Source organism: Porites lutea, chromosome 4 (genome assembly GCF_958299795.1).
Source record: "Porites lutea chromosome 4, jaPorLute2.1, whole genome shotgun sequence".
Lineage (NCBI taxonomy): Eukaryota > Metazoa > Cnidaria > Anthozoa > Scleractinia > Poritidae > Porites > Porites lutea.
The window spans coordinates 32,789,791-32,807,202 of record NC_133204.1 but is presented as its reverse complement, the minus strand read 5'-3'; the positions used below and the strand labels follow the sequence as shown (position 1 = coordinate 32,807,202).

At 37.8% G+C, this 17,412-nt stretch overlaps 3 protein-coding genes across 3 annotated transcripts; 1 reads left to right on the top strand and 2 right to left on the bottom strand.

Annotated features, from left to right (window-relative positions):
* Positions 1-3,221: 3,221 nt before the first annotated feature.
* LOC140933329 (rab9 effector protein with kelch motifs-like) lies at positions 3,222-10,059 on the bottom strand. The gene is made up of 7 exons (XM_073382862.1): positions 9,789-10,059; positions 8,908-9,060; positions 7,788-7,946; positions 6,784-6,933; positions 5,151-5,303; positions 3,449-3,544; positions 3,222-3,373 (listed from the first exon to the last, which is right to left on the bottom strand). The coding sequence occupies exons 1-7, from the start codon at positions 9,985-9,987 to the stop codon at positions 3,237-3,239; spliced, it is 1,047 nt and encodes a 348-aa protein (XP_073238963.1). The 5' UTR covers positions 9,988-10,059; the 3' UTR covers positions 3,222-3,236.
* Positions 10,060-10,146: 87 nt separating this feature from the next.
* LOC140933326 (E3 ubiquitin-protein ligase TM129-like) lies at positions 10,147-15,205 on the top strand. Its single transcript, XM_073382858.1, has 4 exons — positions 10,147-10,357; positions 10,886-11,036; positions 13,063-13,540; positions 14,175-15,205. The coding sequence occupies exons 1-4, from the start codon at positions 10,153-10,155 to the stop codon at positions 14,424-14,426; spliced, it is 1,086 nt and encodes a 361-aa protein (XP_073238959.1). The 5' UTR covers positions 10,147-10,152; the 3' UTR covers positions 14,427-15,205.
* LOC140933327 (protein N-lysine methyltransferase METTL21A-like) lies at positions 13,533-17,406 on the bottom strand. Its single transcript, XM_073382859.1, has 2 exons — positions 16,579-17,406; positions 13,533-13,957 (listed from the first exon to the last, which is right to left on the bottom strand). Exon 1 carries the CDS (start codon positions 17,360-17,362, stop codon positions 16,616-16,618), a length of 747 nt encoding a protein of 248 aa, XP_073238960.1. The 5' UTR covers positions 17,363-17,406; the 3' UTR covers positions 13,533-13,957; positions 16,579-16,615.
* Positions 17,407-17,412: the final 6 nt, after the last annotated feature.

Sequence of the window (17,412 nt, the reverse complement as noted above, 5' to 3'; positions counted from 1 at the left end):
CCATTGCGTGCTATTGGAGAAGATAAAGATGCCTTAGTTTTTGATCATGGAGGCAAGTCACAGTCATTTGAATGGCCAGTTGTAATTGCTGTTTGTGGAAGTGAGTCAGAGCCTTATTTAAGGCATCTCGCATTTTCCCGAGCAGTAGTGAAACTGGTTGTTTTCAATGTCAAAAGGCCTCTTAATCAGTACAACGAATCTGATGAGGAAGTGCTCTCTTACCTAAATATTAAAGAATCAATACTGGTCAAACTATTTTTCTCAGCTAATCTTCAAAAGTCTGAGTGGTTACATATGTTATGTGCACATTTGGGCTATTTTGGACCAGAGAAGCCACGTAGTTTCAGTGAGGTAGTGGATAATGCCACGAAATTCAATGATAAGTTAACAGAAGAAATGGACAAAGAATTAATGTTTGTAAAACAGAGCCAAATTGTTTCAGCTGCAGAGTTTAAGGGGGAAAATGGCATGTATTTTTGAAAATGAAATATTTCATACCAAGTTTTTAATATTTTTTATTGTCTAACTGTTCACAGTTGTACCATTATTGCACTTTCAGTTTGCAGTTCATTTCTGTCATTTTTTATTATACAAAGTTAATTTTCTTTTAAGTTTGATAGTCTGTAAATTTGAATTGGGAGCTCATTCTACCGTCAAACTGGTACATAACAGCCCTGTATATTATGGTCACCCTGTATATTACAGTCACCAGACAATTTCTGAAAAATTTTTTCCTTGTATTTTCAGTAAAGTTGATCCATATATATAGCTATCACCTGTATATAATGGATGCAGTCACCCTTCTTACTTCCCTAGTGCACAATTCATTATTTTTTACCTGTATATCGGTGAACAAAAAAATAAATTGGATTAAAATCAAACAATTAGTGAATCATAACAAACTTTATTTATTGTTGCTACTGGGGCAGGAGTACACCTAACACGACCACAAATACATGTCAACAACTGTTAATAGTTTACGCAGGGCATAAATGTTTTAGGCCCTTCTCAGAGCTCATTAATTTTTAACCCTCACCTAATGGCTCAGGCTAAAATGAGTCTGAATCAGGCCAAAAACATTTTATGCCCGCAAAAAACTAGCATTAGGCAGTCAAATTGTCACAATGTCCATCACAAGGTAAACAAAAGTATATGATAATATATCATTGTATGTTGCCACAGTGAATATTTCAAAACAGACTTTTCCATAATATCAACCACTTTTCACTTGCCTACTTTATACATGTAACTTAATCTTGAGGTATATGGTCAAGGCTTCTGCCTAATGGGCGCCCGGTTGCCAGAGGTGCCTACAATTTACCCTCAGGAGAGCAAAATTTCAAACAGGGAGCCCAAATGGGCGCCTAAAAGTTATGATTCTCAGGCTAACTTTCGGCGAACAAACAACAAAATTCCCTGCTCATTCTGCACATTTGGCCCTCGGCTGTAGGCAAAAAAAAAAAATTTGCTGATCAAAGGTAAACAAACAACTTAAGCACTTGTCTTGAAATTTGCTTCTGTGACTTCTGCTGTTGTGCAGTTGAAGTTTCCTGTCTGAAAATGGTATTGAATAAATTTAATTTATTGTCGTCTAAAAACCTTTGATATCATGACTTTTTCCCCAGCGTTAGAAACATAATGTCATGATCTGTGGAAAAGTGAGAGGTATACATAACATATAGGGTATGCTAATTTTACTTTGGCAAGTTTGTAGTGTTTTCTATCTTGCCGCAAACATGATACACTCCAGCCACAGTACACTCAGAGGTTTCTTTTATCATTTTGATTTTTTGCTGTAGGTTTTGTGGTAACTTTTACAAGGCTCGCCCAAACATTTCAGTTATAGAAAATGATTCACGGCGGCTATTCAAGATCACATTTCAATCTCTTTTTAATTTACCATAAAAATCCGAAAATAAGCCCCGGGACTTAAATTTTTTAAAGGCCCTTTTTGAGGGGTTTATTTTTGGAGAGGCTTATATTCGGAAGGGCTTATCTACGCAGGGAAATTTGGGTTTCAAATCGATTGGGCTAGCCTTATAGTTGGAAAGAAATTTACCGTTTTTGCTTTGTTTTGCTTTGTATTTGAGGGCAACTTCCAAGTACAAGCCCTGGGGGGGCTTATATGTGGAGGGGCGATTTAACAGAGGGTTTTTTGTGTTACGAGTTTGGGGGGCTTATATTTGGAGGGGCTTATTTTTGGAATTTTACAGTATGCCATCACTCGCGACGCACTTCACTTGCCTGCATAGCTGGCTGGATTAGCATGGGAGTGCTGTTTTGGTGGGAGACCCGTGAGAAGTGTTGGTACAAACCAAGAAAGTACCCCAGGAACAAGATTCCCATCAGCTACCTGGGTGACCGACACACGTACTAAATACAAACCTTCACAAATATAAAAATAGTTTTAATAGTTCAAAAGATAGACTTGATGCAAAAACATTGAGTCAATTTTCCAAAGAATAAAAAACCTTTTGATGGTCCTTTTATCACCTAAAAACTGAAACTTAACTTCAGTTAAATGTACACGCAAGTGCTGTTGGTCAGTGCATTAGCTGAATGTGCGAATGGTCATTATTATGTTTCTAGAGAAATAAATCGATTCTCGAAATCCTTTCGAGTGGTGACCATAAAAAAATGCTGGTTTCTCAGTTATTGCATTTCAAAACTCGATTAGTTCAAGTCTGGAGTATTTTTCTAGTTTAGTCTTGTCATGCAAGGCTTCTTTATAGCATTGTGTGACAAGTCAAAATGGAGACTTGATAGGTTTCGAGAAGCGTGAATCAAGTTTTGAGGATCTGGTCAAGACTGTCAACTCACAGACACTATCGATAGGGTCATTCTGGTGAACTAATTAAAACTGGGTTTAGATACGGGGTTCTGTTCTTGAAATACAGTGATGTAAAAAAACATCTAGTACAAAAAAAAGGATATTGCTGCTTGATTTACTATGCTACTATTTGTGCCCTAGAGTTGGATAAATGATAAATTTGAAGCTTATTGATCAACTGATTAGTGCATCAGTTGTCGTGTACTAGAGATTTGATACATTTAAAAAAGTTTAATACTGAGTTTTTGAATTGGGCTCCTAGAAATGTGGCTTGGGCTCCCAAAAAATTTTCTTAGGCAGCAGCCTTGATGGTGTTTGATTAAATTACACCCTGTAATTACGTCTCGGAGTAAAGAGACATTGAACTTTGAAAAAACACCTTAAACAATGACAATTTTAATTTATTTTATTTTATGGATGTTCTATTTTCTGGCATCAACACTAAGCAGTCATTAAAAATTTCTCCCTGAGTGTCCATTCCACCAAACACCAACAGAACTGGAAGACTATCAACTGTTTTAGCCTGTAAAGATACACCATCACCTAGAAGTGAAAATAAATGTTCCAAATTGAGCCATTATTTTTGGACAGGATTTTGTAAAATTTGTCAACAGTTACCTGTTGTTATTGGAATCTCTACAGCACAAAGTGTGTGGTCAAGTCGTGAAGCTGGATTAGGTCCATTAATTGGTGCTTTGGTCCACGTCAAGGTTTCTTCAAAAGCAATGATAAGTTCATTTATACACAGTCTGGGTTAAAAATAATATTAATGTAATGCTACTAAAATGGATTAGTGTAAAGGTCAATTCAATTCACACTAAATGCAAAGTATCTCTGCAATGAACTTGAGGGGGTAAAAAAGTGGGGTATGCACATTATTTTCCCTTTCTGCTCGTACAAAGAGTCTTTGGTTGCATCAAGCCTACTAAAAACTTTCAGACCGCCCCCGGGAAATTGCAGAGAAACTATTTAAGGAAGTTGTACAGAACAAAGAGAATAAGCTCCACGGCCTTCTCCCTGCCATTAATACCTCTAGGTCGAACCTAAGAAAGACACAGCAATTTAGGCCCGTTTTCAAGATGAACAGATTCCGTAATACTTTTATTACATCCAATGCCCTCAAGCTTAAACTGTGTTCCCGATCTATAGTTTTAAAAATCTCAATTGCTTTTTATCATGTCAATTTGGAACTATTTTCTTTTATTTTTAACAAACCATAATTTTAGTGTAGTGTAGTCATGTAGTGTTTCTATTATTCATTATTTTCCATTTTTCTTTATAAATTGGCTTATTAGTGGTAGTATTTTTAAGTAGCACCTACGTACTTACTTTCAGAGTTTAGGCACGTGCCCCATTTCCATAGCTATAAAACCAGAAGCCGTGATTTGCCACACTCTCCCTTCTCAAAAACTACTAAATACCAAGGTAGCTTCAGAATAAACGGTGCTGAGACCTACAACACCCTACCCAGAATCATTTGCAGGGTTCTCAGTAGAAGCCGGCAACCAGCGAATTCTGCCGCCTGTCAAGACTGTCAAGACGAAAGTAGCCGCCTGTTCTGGCTATGAAATTTGCCTTTGTGTGCCATTTTTTTAATAAACTATAAATGGGCATTCAAAAAGTATTCTCGAATTTTCCGCTGGAGGAACCCACTAACACGCTTTCAACTTCAGTCTACCACAGACTACTGTCGTAAATTGTTCTACGGTTCTACGGTTGTTACGATCGGCCTGCGTGACCTTTATCAATCACATCAAAGTGTCAATCATGAAATGTCCACGTTTAAATGAACCTCACCGAATTTCTACACAAAAGTTAAATACAAAAGTTGTTGCACCAAAATGCAGGAAAACATATCTCTGTGAACCTAGAATTTCAGAATTTCCAGGGGGGCATGTCCCCGGACCACCCTAGTAGCTCGCCACTTCGGGCCTCGCCTCAGCCCTCCGGGCTGAACTTTAGCCACCTATAAGTAATTCTGCGCCATCTAACAAAAAAATCTACTGAGAACCCTGATTTGACAAGTAGAGGTCTATGCTCAGCGAATTTAAAAACACTAACGCCCATGGTACATGTCGCCTTTGTAACTTTTTAATTAATTTTCTAGTTTTGATGTTTTAATGTCTTTGTTTTTGTGTTGTGTCAGGGCTCCATTAAACTAGCTCTGGTAAATTGGATGCCCCTGGATACACATTGACTTTAAAAAAAAGTAATCATAATTATTAGTAAATAATTGCTTAATTCAACCTCTTGGTTGCAATGTGATTATAAATAAACTATCCATCTATCTATCTCTAAACTTTAGTACTGTATTGTTAACCTGTATCTAATGTATACACATCATCAAGAGCAGCACCAACTGAATTCATTCCACCATGAATAATAATCTTCCATCCAATACATGCTGCAGCATGGGCTGTTCGTGAGCATGGAGCTTGGCCTGTTGGCTGGAGTTTGCTCCATATGTGATTAACTAGACAAGAGGCAAAAAGACAAATATTTCAAATAACAAGTTTATTCAGTTCTGCTTAGCAGTAACCAAATTAAGTTCTCATCTAAAGCTGAGATATCCATGGCTCACTGGTTTTGGCTGTACTGACTCTTTGCATGGTTATCTGCATCTTTTAGAACCCCTCTATAAAGACAAAATATAAATAGTGCTGCAATGCACTGATGGCAGCTTCTATAGAGAGAAGTCATTATCATATTGCCATGGTAGCAAAATTTCTGGATCTAAACAAACCATGGTCTTGCAAATAATAATAAAAAAATGACGTGTAACTTTCTTGTGCATGCTTGCAGCAGGAACAAAACCATAGCCAATACTTTTCATCCATTGTTCAAAAATGCAGACGGTCGTGTCTGTCAAGAAAGATTGTTGAGATCCTGAGGTTTTGCTACCATGGTAATGTGATATGCCACACTTCTCCTTTCTCTTGCCCAAAGCTCTCAATACGCCCACTGCTCTTTCTGACTACTCTCTGCATACCCTTTTTTCAGAGAAAACACTCTATTCTGTAATGGATGCACTGCTCTTTGGGGCAGTGTAAAATGCAGACTGCAGACTTACTGCAGACTATTGTTTTTAGCGTTAGAAAATAATGAGACTATTGTTGTCATGTACTCATTTGCATGGTGAAAACAATAATCTGCAGTCTGTGTTTTGCACTGACCGCTGCTCTTTCTATTTACATGTATCTGTATCAGTCAGGCAGAAATGAGGCAGTTGCTCAAAAATATAAAACACAGTACAGCAAAACCCTGCGTATAAGAACCTAGATTTTTCTAATTTAGCCTTAATAGGTTTTTACAGAAATGGTATTTAGTAGGATTTTAGGCTACTTAGGTTCTTAAATAGGTTCCTAATTTGATAGGGGCACTAGCGATCAGCACAGATAACAACTACAGGGCATATGGAATATATTGCTGTATTAAAAAAAGAATTATCTAGAATACTGTTTAGATGATAAACAAACAGTAAATTTATCTCTCCAAAGTACTAGCATGCATGTCTTTCATGCTGCAGTGTCCATAAAATGCTGTGTTACATTTTGGATTCTTTGAATCTTACTGACTGGAACCTAGACTAAAATTTTTTTCAGTATTTTCATCTGTGCCTCCATTTTTGTAAAATAAGACCCTATTGAAATTTTATGCTGAATAGGTTCTCATGAAAAGGGGGCTGGTTTAAAATGAAAATTTTAGCCTAACAAGTTCTTAAATTTTAGGTTCTTATACGTGGGTTTTTACTGTACTGTAGTATAATTTTTTTTCTCAGTTTTAAAGGTTTAAAGGTTTGTTTATAGTGGAAAGTGCACTTAGCTTATCCAGCTAGTTCACAGGCACTCCACTCGAATACTTAGAAACAGATAATTCAATCATTCTTTTTTTAAATAATATTTTGTCAGAAGGTGTAATAATTTTGACTTTTGCAACAAGTCTGGTTGGCATACCAGTGTTAAACCTGTAAAGATCATCAAACATATCTGTTCCAGCCATTCCACCATGAACATAAATATCTGTTCCAACTGCAATAGACACATGACCATGTCTGGAACAAGGTGGGCTGCCCTTCACTTCAGGCTGACTCCAACTGTTGTCCTCTCCACATGCAAATAGAACAGTTGTTTTGTTTGAAGATTAACCATTTAAAGTATAACCTCAATACCATGAATTCGTTATTATGCTTGTAAACATTGGCTAAGATATGTTGATCAGTGCCACACATCAGCTTCAGCATTCAGTTGAATCAGCTCTTCAATTCCACTCACAGTGCACAAAGTCACATTTTAGTGCACAAAGTTACATATTATTGGTAACACGAAAACATAAAATTTTATTGTTTTTTTTTCCACTCTTAATGTATCTATGGCCTGCATGCTTCACGCTTGAGCTATACTGTAAATCTGAACTTGATTGGTATAGTTGAACCTCTCTTAAGAGGCCACCCACTGTTTCACGTAAGGTAAGTGGCCAGAAATCAAAGTCCCGAAATAATTATAGAAAAGTTCAAATTAAACCTCTCTTTAATTAAACAATTGCAGCCACTTTTTGGCCATCCCAGTGAGAGTTGTCCCATTGTTGTCACCTCTATCAAGGGGCCATCAAACACTTGATACACTTAGTTTGACTTCATTTTAAGAATATGATGAAGGGGAATAGAGTCCAAGATTGAAGGTAACAACTGATCATGGACCTCTTCTATCACATGTTTGTCTTAAAATAAAGTTATGTTTTTGCTAAAGATGATGCTGATTAATGACAAACCTCTCCCGAGCGGCTACTTGCCGGTACCCCAAGGGTGTCCGCTTAATGGAAGTAGTTTAATACTTATTTCAATTATGTCTTAATTTTGAAACACATTTTTCTCACGGAGTGAGTAGAATAGGATATCATTACATGGAGAATAACATGAAACATAATTATTACTAGTTTCAATCATGATGGTACATCTTACCAGCGTTAAAGACATGCAAAGTGGTATCTGGCACAGGATCAGGACCACTTAATCCACCTCCAAACACATAAAACTTGCTGCCTACTGATGCCATAGAATGACATGTTCTTGGAGAAGGTGGGTTCCCCGTTGTCTCAACTGTTTCCCATTGGCCTTTCTCTAATTAAAGATAATTTGTAAATTGCTAAACGGTACTTATTCACTCCTGGGATTTTACCCAAAAATGGGTTTTGAAGCTAGTCAAACCATTTTTCTGGTCACTGTCTGGCTACAAAGAACCAAAACATGCCGTTTATACAAGAAGAACTCTTAGGCCTTCTGTTCCATATACTAAATATTGTCTTCAGAAGTTCCAGCATACGTACAAAGCAAAGTTTTGAGATAATTCGTGGGTGTTAAGTGACAACACAGTCTCAACTTTTACCTTTTACTTTCCCTCCTTCTCTCCTCTTTTGGGAAAGAAGTGAAGGTGGGTGGTGGAAGAAAATTTTCATTGGAATTTTGGTTCAGCTTTTTATGGTTTTTATACCTTTTTCTCTGGCCTTCTTGACCGAATCATTTTTGTTCTCCTGTCTTTGAAAGATCTCTTCCCCTTGCGCAAGTTAGGGCCTGTTGACATGGAGGTAGGGGACCCCAGGTAGGTCAGGTAACCCGCTTAGGTGGGGTAACCCGCCTGTCCATAAAATCTCTTATTTTAATTTGATCACGTTTATGTGATAAGTGGGGTGACCCACCACATGTTTCCTCACCTATCTGGGGTCCCCCACCTTCATATAAACAGGCCGTTGTCACAAGGAGTACAACGGACATGGATCCGCCAGGGTGGTAATGAGTGGTTCAGGGACAAATGGGTTAATACATGCTGGTACACCTTAATTAATTACTAAAATAGTTGCCAGTTCTTTAAATGAGAAAAACACAATTAATATTACCATAACTACAACCCCTCCCTCACAATCCAGTGGCTACTTCAAGTGCCTAGAGTGCACACGTACATATACAGTATGTTGATCGAAGGCTGATTTTGAATCTTTTGCCAGCTTCTTAACCTACAGTGTCTATTGACATAGATGTACACTACGTGACTATTGAACATGACTATACAAAATACTCACGTTACCTAAATCAAGAAATTGAACATCGTTCAAGTTTGTAGCCTGCTGAGCTCCACCAAATACATAAACCTTCTGAGGATTACACTCAGGAATGAATGCCGAGTGCTCATAACGACTGGCGATGCCCTTCCACTCTGGACAGCTCCACTCATACTTTTCTAATGCACCCAAAAAATAGAGGAAAGAAAATATCACACCTCACATTTCATAGTTAAAAAAACTGGAAATTCCAAAAGGGAAAGCAGTGAAATAACATAAGTAATCTGTGAGCATAAAATCAATGAGCCAGTCTGCTGAGTATGGCAAGTGCATGCATCAGTCTTTTTGTCAAAATTAGGCTCAGTACAAAATGGCTCTGCACATGCAAGTTCTCCTTGAGTTCTGCCACACTCTGCAGGCTAGTCAACCAGTAATGCAGAAGGTAATCAAAAAATTATGAATAACACAAATGATTAATCAATGACATTATGAGACAAAATAATGGATTCTCAATAAACCAGAAAAATTTGTTCGCTGTAGTAAATGAGCCACTCGTTACTTTCTCTGAATCTGGCGACAGCAATATTTAATATTAAACAGCTGATGATTCGCTATTGATTAGCTAGCTATTCATGCCACCCATTGTTTTCTTTTTCGTCCTTGGTTCAGCTTTCACGTGGCTGAATCTCTTACTTTTTATGAACCAAAAAAATATATACAACAAGCTACAGGCTACTGATCTGCTATATAAATGTCGGGTGAAGCGAATATAAACTGAGCTTGACATCTGTCAGTCAAGTCTCCATGGTGACCGTTTCACTTAGACGATAGTTATCTCCCCAAACCATCGTCTAAACCAATAAATTGTATATAAAGCAACAAGAATACACTTTTTATAAGAACACACCTAGATCCAAGACAAACACATCAGCAAAAGATCCATCGGGGTTTGCTCCTCCGATCACTAAAACACGTCTGGATTCACCAGCCACAAATGTACAAGTATGGCCTACTCTAATGCATGGACCATCTCCCTCCGGAGAGAGAACGTACCATACATTAGGTTTTGGAGACGTCTTAGCCTCTAGGATTGGAAGAATCTCCATTTGACAAAAAAATTTACTCTTCTTTCGAGTTCGAACGTCCTCGTTCTCCCGCCATTTTGATACTGAGCCAGAAGTTTTCCAGTCAGCGGATTTTGTTAAAGGTGACATGCCTCTCCTTAATTTCGTCACCAGACCCTTTTCAACATTGAACGTGGCAAATCCAAAATGGAGGAAATAGTGATTGTGTTTACAATCGCCTACGCGCTTGTTTCACTGTGTTTTGTGGCGCCTCCAAGAGAGTTTGTCAGTGCAGGTTTAACCGTGCAGAATATCCTGTCTGGATACTTAGGGAGTGAAGATATGGATTTTGTTGGCTATCATTTGAAAAGAACTACTTCCACTGTGTTACTTCACTCATTGCTTCCACTTGGTAAACATGAGCACCAAGCTAAGATAGTTAGATACTTTTATTTTAATCTTTTCTACCATTCTATTTAATATTCAAATCCCGTCTCCCCTCTACTGGAGGTACAATTGAATTTTAACTTGCAGGAATTTTTTGGTGCCGACACATTTCTTCCCTAATTAGAGACAGGGAGAATCATCAAACGTTGGTGCTGACGTACATGTACAGCTGTTTAATACCGTCCCTTCAGCAGAAAATTAATGGGAGGAATTTTAGAATACCTTATTACTTATCCGAACGCTTTAAAGAAAGACGCACAACACAATGTCCAGGTTTTGTTTTTAAACGAGATGCAAATAAATGGCCGGGTAATCTGAGCTGTCAGTCACACAGGCTGGAGAAAAACATAAAAATTAAAACCAAGTAAAACTCTTTTGTTAAAGGGATTTATAGAATGATAAATCTTTTTGAAACTTATTTTGTACTCGAGAAGAATAGGGGTGAATCACCATATTAATGTTTTTATTTTTTTTTTTTTTTTCATACACCCAGGTTACTATATTTGTTTGGGACTGGTTTCACCTAGACTTTGGTTGTTTGACCCAGCAAGAGCAGGATTGTCAGCTAATATTTGTCTTTTAGTGTGTTTGAGTGTTGCTCTTGGTGGTGCGGTTTGTGCTAGATATTGGTCTTGGAATAAATGGTAAGTTCATGAACAAGGTGTATGTTGACATGACTTTGTATGTACAGTAATCAACAATACACAACACCAAGTTGTGTGAAAGCAGTTAGAGAAAATTCAGTGCCAGTTTATATCAGTCTGTCTTTGAACTACTTGGTCCTGACTGCATGTCAGGCTCCAGTTGTTAAAAACATGGACAACACTGTGGACAAATCTTTGAAAGATGAAGCTACACAATTAACTTTCCTTTTACCTAAAGTTGGAACACACTAGGCGACAAGTGACAACAACACGTTGCAGTGACAAGTCATATCGTATATACCGGAGAATTTTTGCAACAATATTTGTCTCTGTGACATAATTTGTTGTCTCAGTTTGTGAAATCAGAAAATCATGAAATCAGATTGAATTCATTCAAATTGTTGCAACAACAAAATTCTATTGCGGAAACAAAGATCATAAAAAGGCTCCAGTACACACAAAGTATTAGTGGCTGCAGCCTGTCCAGAACTTGTCACCCAACCTGTACACAAGAAGTGATTTGTTGCCAGGACATTTTGCAGTGACATGTTGCTAAGTGTTTTCTGACCTTTAATGTATCTGCTGGAAACAACTAGTCTTGAAAAAATCCTGGCAAATTGCAAATGATCAGGCTGATTCTTTAAAACTGTCTATTTACTGAAACTGACTAAACTGCAGTGTTAATCTCAGAAAACTCAATATTATTGTCTGTCAACAGTTGAGACATGTATTACATGTAGCTATAAATCTAAAGGGCATTTTTCTGCCTCAGTTGACCTAAACAGTCATTACAAAACAAGTTCAAGAGACTACATTATTGTATAAAAGAAATAAATAATTATTACCATTCAGCTAGCCTATGTTACAGGTGCCAGTTATTATATTTTTTACAGGCTGCGTGAGGGGCAAATGCAAATATAGGGGAGAGGAGGCACCTGCAGTGAAGGTCCTAGTTTTCCATTTTCTTTGTTTGCCGATTGTGGGTAAAATGCCATTGGCTAAGAACGTCCCTTGGGGGTTAGTCCCGGGGTTAGTCTGTCACCTCAATACATAATTGCCAGTCAATGGAAATTCAAGTGTTGTAAACACACAAGCAGCATGACAATGGCTGAAAAACTGTTTGAATCATGCTTGCAAGAAATATTTAAAAAAGCTTAGCTTGGAAAGATTTCCGATTTCAGTTTTCATTTTTGAAAAGCATTGTGCCATCTTTTTTGGTAAAGATCTCTTGGCAGTATTACCAGCTGGGTTCCGAGAAAGTTTAATTTTCCATTTTATTTGTATTGGGGTTCAAAGACTGGAGCTGTCTCTGCAAGCTTTGTCATTGTTTCCCCATTGCAAAGCAGCTGAGGTAACTTCTATGGAAATGTCAGCTTGTTAATGAAAGAAAAACTGGACTGTTTAAAAGAAATATAGCAAGGAAAGTATGACATTACATGTATGTCAGCTGAAGCAGCAATCCCTGTACAAAGGAATTATGATTGAAATTGCTAACACTAACCAACACAAATATAGCAGTGTCTTGACATTCGCATTTGTGACTGCGGACCGCAGTAGTGGTAGATGAGGAATATTTCAGTGGCCAGTTATTCTGAAGTTTAGTGTCATTTGCTTTATGCAGGTATAACCAAAATACACAAGATTATATTTTCCTTTGGGTTGGTTGTCGGTTTCATGTCGTTAGATGATCCCCTTTCAATCAATTTTTTGTCAGTTGAGGCACCACTGTCACATTATTAAGCTGTGGGCCTAATTGGAAAACCAGGGTCTCTGCGGCAGGCACCTCCTCTCCTTTTCTCCCTTAATGCGTCCTCTAGATTTCTTCCTTTGCCCTAAAAAACCAGCACCTACGCAGGCTAACATTCAGCTAAGATATATTTCTGTATTTAAAAATCAATTTCTCAAATATATACAGAACAGATGCAGAACATTAAATTTTACATTGATATTAGGGGCTAGTGATAGATCTGCACTTTATAAATCTTTTAAAAGAGGTGCTACATAATTTTGTTTTGTTTTTGTCCAGGTCCCACCATCCTTTTGCAAAACTGTTACTTAAGCATGGAAGCCCTTGGAGAGCTGTAGCATCAAGTGTTAACATAGAATTCCGTCGCATCACAAAGTTTTCTTCAATAATTGGAGGCACCAGCCTTTACATCACAGATTCGTGGATAATTAGGTGCTCGGCATACAAAATAGACATTGCCCATCAACCTGATGTCCACTTGTCAATCATTCATGCAGAAGACCATGCCATTTCTCATGAGAGTAGCGTTGCTGTGCAGTTCTTGAATATCAAAGTTTCTAGCATCACGCCAGGGGTTAAGCCCTTTGTTATTAGACTGAACTCCACAGATTATGGTGACCTGAGGGAAAAGCTGCAAGCTCCAATCAGAAATGCAAGGAATGTTGTAATACACCAGTCACTTAGTGACAAGTTTATTGAGGCGTTTAAGGAGCAAGTTGCACAGAATGATGCCTATCTCTTACAGGATGGAGAAGAGGTGTGTACTGTTTGTAGGAAGGTTCTAAAAGAGGCAAAGCTCAAAACAAAATTATTAATCAAGATCATTGTTTATTTTCTCTTAGGATAATCGAAATGAATTACTATTGCCTTGAGTTTCATTTGTTAGAGTGGTTACCTCCTCAGATATCATATTAAATACAAAAAATTCCATTCCTGGCTTACACAGCCAGGAATGTTTTAACATAAGCTAGGGTGTAGTAAAGAAAAAGCTAAGCAGTCTTCTTTACTAGTCCAGCTGGCTTTTTACTTTACTATACCTTTGTAATTACCCCATGTGTTTACTTTCCTTGCATTTTGAACTGGTGGTAAGCTCTCTTTCAGTCCATAAAATTCACCAGCAAACTGCTTCTTAGCTTCATCCCCAATTGAGCTGTTTGCCTTGGAATTCTACCAGCTGTAAAAAGAGTAAAAAGCATTTCACTTGTAGTCATTGTCCCTTTCCTATCTATTTTGTAGAGGCTAGTCTGTTTTCCTTGCATTTTTTCTTTCAAAGGTTTCTGTGTATATTTTGTTGTATGTAGCATACAAATGTGGTATGGCCTGAACATCCCAGAATTTAATTCAAATTAATTATACGTATACACCCTTAATCATCTATTTTTGTCTTTTAGGAGCCTGAACCATGTATTGGCTGCATGCAAGCACCTGCAAATATCAAACTACAGAAACTGTGTGCTTCAGCTGGAGAGGGACAATGTGTGCCCTGTTATTGCCGTTCAATGTGGTGTATAGACTGTATGGGCAAATGGTTTGCCAGTCGACAAGATCAGCACCAGCCTGAGGGGTGGTTAGCAGGTACCTCGCCTTGTCCAACTTGTAGAGCAAAGTTTTGTATGCTTGATGTATGTTTGGTTGGTAGATGATAGTGGAAACACACAGCAGGTGTAGATGAAAAGCGTTCATGGCTACATTGTATAAAGCATCGTCCTTGAGAGAGAATTTTAATAATCATCTGTCTTGTTGGCAGTTTTTTTTTACTATTGTTACAGTCTTTTTCTTTTACTCCTCTTAAAATCACTAAGTTATTTTTTTTAGTACAATGATTCAACTTAGAGGGTTTAGAATCAAAGGTGCGAGCTAGAGGGAGTTACAATGTTGCTCTAATTCTCTTCTTATCACCATCAAATGGTGATATGAAAGTGCTGTACCATCTGCTAGTGTTATGAGAAACAACTCTCTCAATCCTCAATAAATGTTAGCATCTGCACATATGGTAAAATAATACTGAGTGCTTGATCTCATAGACCATAGTGCCATGACAAATTTCAGATGGATTGCTGTTACCACAATACTCTTTGTTGTCCATCCAAAATTTTGCATACGGTGTAAGCATTGTTTTCAACTTCTTTTGGGCCAATATTAAAATAATATTGTAGGTTCCAAGAGAAATTGAAAACAATGCTTATGCAAAATTTTGGAGACTAGAGAGAAAACAAAGACTATAATGGTACTATTTAAAAAAAAAAAAAATTGTGTCAAATATATTTACTATAGAGATAAATAAATTATTGTGAATATTTGGTTATTGGTAGTGTACTGTCAATGTATCAGGTTAATTCAGACATCTGTAAGGTGTGACTTATTTTTACCACATCTGCATCATTACTGAAATTACTTTTCATGAACCTGTTGTGCAAAATGTCTCATATGGTGAAAAGAAGCTCAAAATAAAACATTGTCATAATAGTATGTTGGTTTTTGTTATGAATGCCTGCTACTGCTAGTCCTTTTGTCCTGGCAGAAATCATGTTTTTTGAATATTGACCATAATACCATAAAATTCCGAAAATAAGCCCCTCCATGTATAAACCCCTCCATGTATAAACCCCTCCAAATATAAGCCCCCCAAACCGGTCACGCAAAAAAACCTCTGTTAAATCGCCCCTTCAAATATAACCCCCTGGGGGCTTGTACATGAAAAATTGCCATCAAATACAAAGTAAAACAAAGCAAAACGGTAAATTTACTTCCAACTATAAGGCTAGCCCAATCGACTTTGAAACGCAAATTTCCCTCTTTAGATAAGACCCTCTGAATATAAGCCCCTCAAAAAATAAGCCCCTCAAAAAGGGCCTTTGAAAAATATAAGCCCCAGGGATAATTTTTGGAATTTTACGGTAATTCTCCTACCCTGCAAGTAGAGGTTTCTCTCTTGAATGGTTTTTATCGTTTACGAAGTCATTTGCATCGCTTGTCTGTCATGTTGTTGGTTTGTTTCCAAGCAACAAAAACAACTTCTTAAACCTTAAAAGCCATGACAGAGAGAAACCTCTGCTTACAGGGTGTAAATCATCTGGTAATGTCACAGGTTAATATAATAAAGGACAACAAATGAATTAAACTTTTGGTTATTGTACTTCACTTTGTAAGCAAAACAAAACAGAAGTAATTGGATGCATACTAGTGGTGCCACACCATAAGGGTGTAAATCAGACTGGATATTTCTCAACATCTGCTGGCAAGTAAACCAAAGCAGTAGGAGAGTTTACCATTTTATTATTAATTGGTTTATTAATTCATATTGTGCAATTATTACAATTATTGCACAACATTTTCAAATTGCAGAATTCAGGTTCACAGGATATATTTTAGCTATCGAGAAGGCATAAAAGCACAATGATATAAGGCAAATGGAATCAATTTATGTTTCCTTACGACTGAGCACCCACCCCTCCCCTAAGTCAACATTAACACTTCTCACTTAAGGCAAAATTGTGACTTAGGGGAGGGGTAGGTGGTCAGTTACCCAGAAACCTGAATTGATCTGGCAAATGGACCATCATTGAGGCCCTGTTAGGGTAAAATTCCGACAAACATAGGGGATAGGGAGGAAGGGAAAAGGGAAAGGGATTAGCTTTTGCACTTTTCTCCCTCCCCTCCCCTTTTTGTACGTGCCAAGAGGGCTAACGCTTTGGCCTTGAAACAGCGACATAAGGCTAGATGTAATGGCGACAAACGATATAAAAATGGGTTAAATACCAATGAATGTTTTTACAATTCAGACTAGGGACATACCCCTTCCTATGAGGGCCTGATCATTCGGTTGAGATAGTTAAGAAATTTTTCTCGCTTCGAAAAGAGTGATGTCTAACTCTTGATCATACAAAATAGTTTGATGACTAAAACTCTGAGAGAGAAGCTCAAAGAAACGTTTGTCTCTATCGTATCGTATTTTGCATGACAATAGAACTACCGAAGTTGCATCGCATAAGTCTTGCAATGTCTTCAGCAAATCATTGAAGGTATCCTCGATGTAAACGATGTCTGCTCCAAGAACAAAATCAAAAGGTGGCGAAAAAGATGAAACGTTTTGTCCCCATTCAAGCTCCTTTATGGTAACTCTATTCTGATTCTTCCCTAGATTTCCCTCTACATTCATCCTTGTAGTATTCAGAGCCATTTTGCGGTCCGTTATGGTAACATCGCCACCGAGTAAGCTAGCCACTATCCCCGCAAAACCTGTCCCAGCTCCTAATTCGATCACTTTCTTTCCCCGCAGTCGCGCCGCTGTCTTCTCAAGATATCGACCAAGAACGATTGCCGCATCCCAAATAACTGCGGCAACACCAACATCGTTCCAGTTTTGGAAGACAGTAAGAGTCCTTCCTGCAAATTCGAAGGTTCTTTCCTTAGCGTAGAATGGGCTCAAAATGGCCGTCGATGGGTCGTAAGGAACGAGGGCCATTTCTGAGAAATTTCTCGAGTATGAAGGAATAAAACAAACGAAAATCAAAGCAGTTATCACTCTGAGACAACGACTGTGGCAAAACTGTACAAAACACCTCTGAAATTCATGCATAATATGCAAGCACGAGATAAAAATTCAGGAGACAAAGGAGAGAACACTTC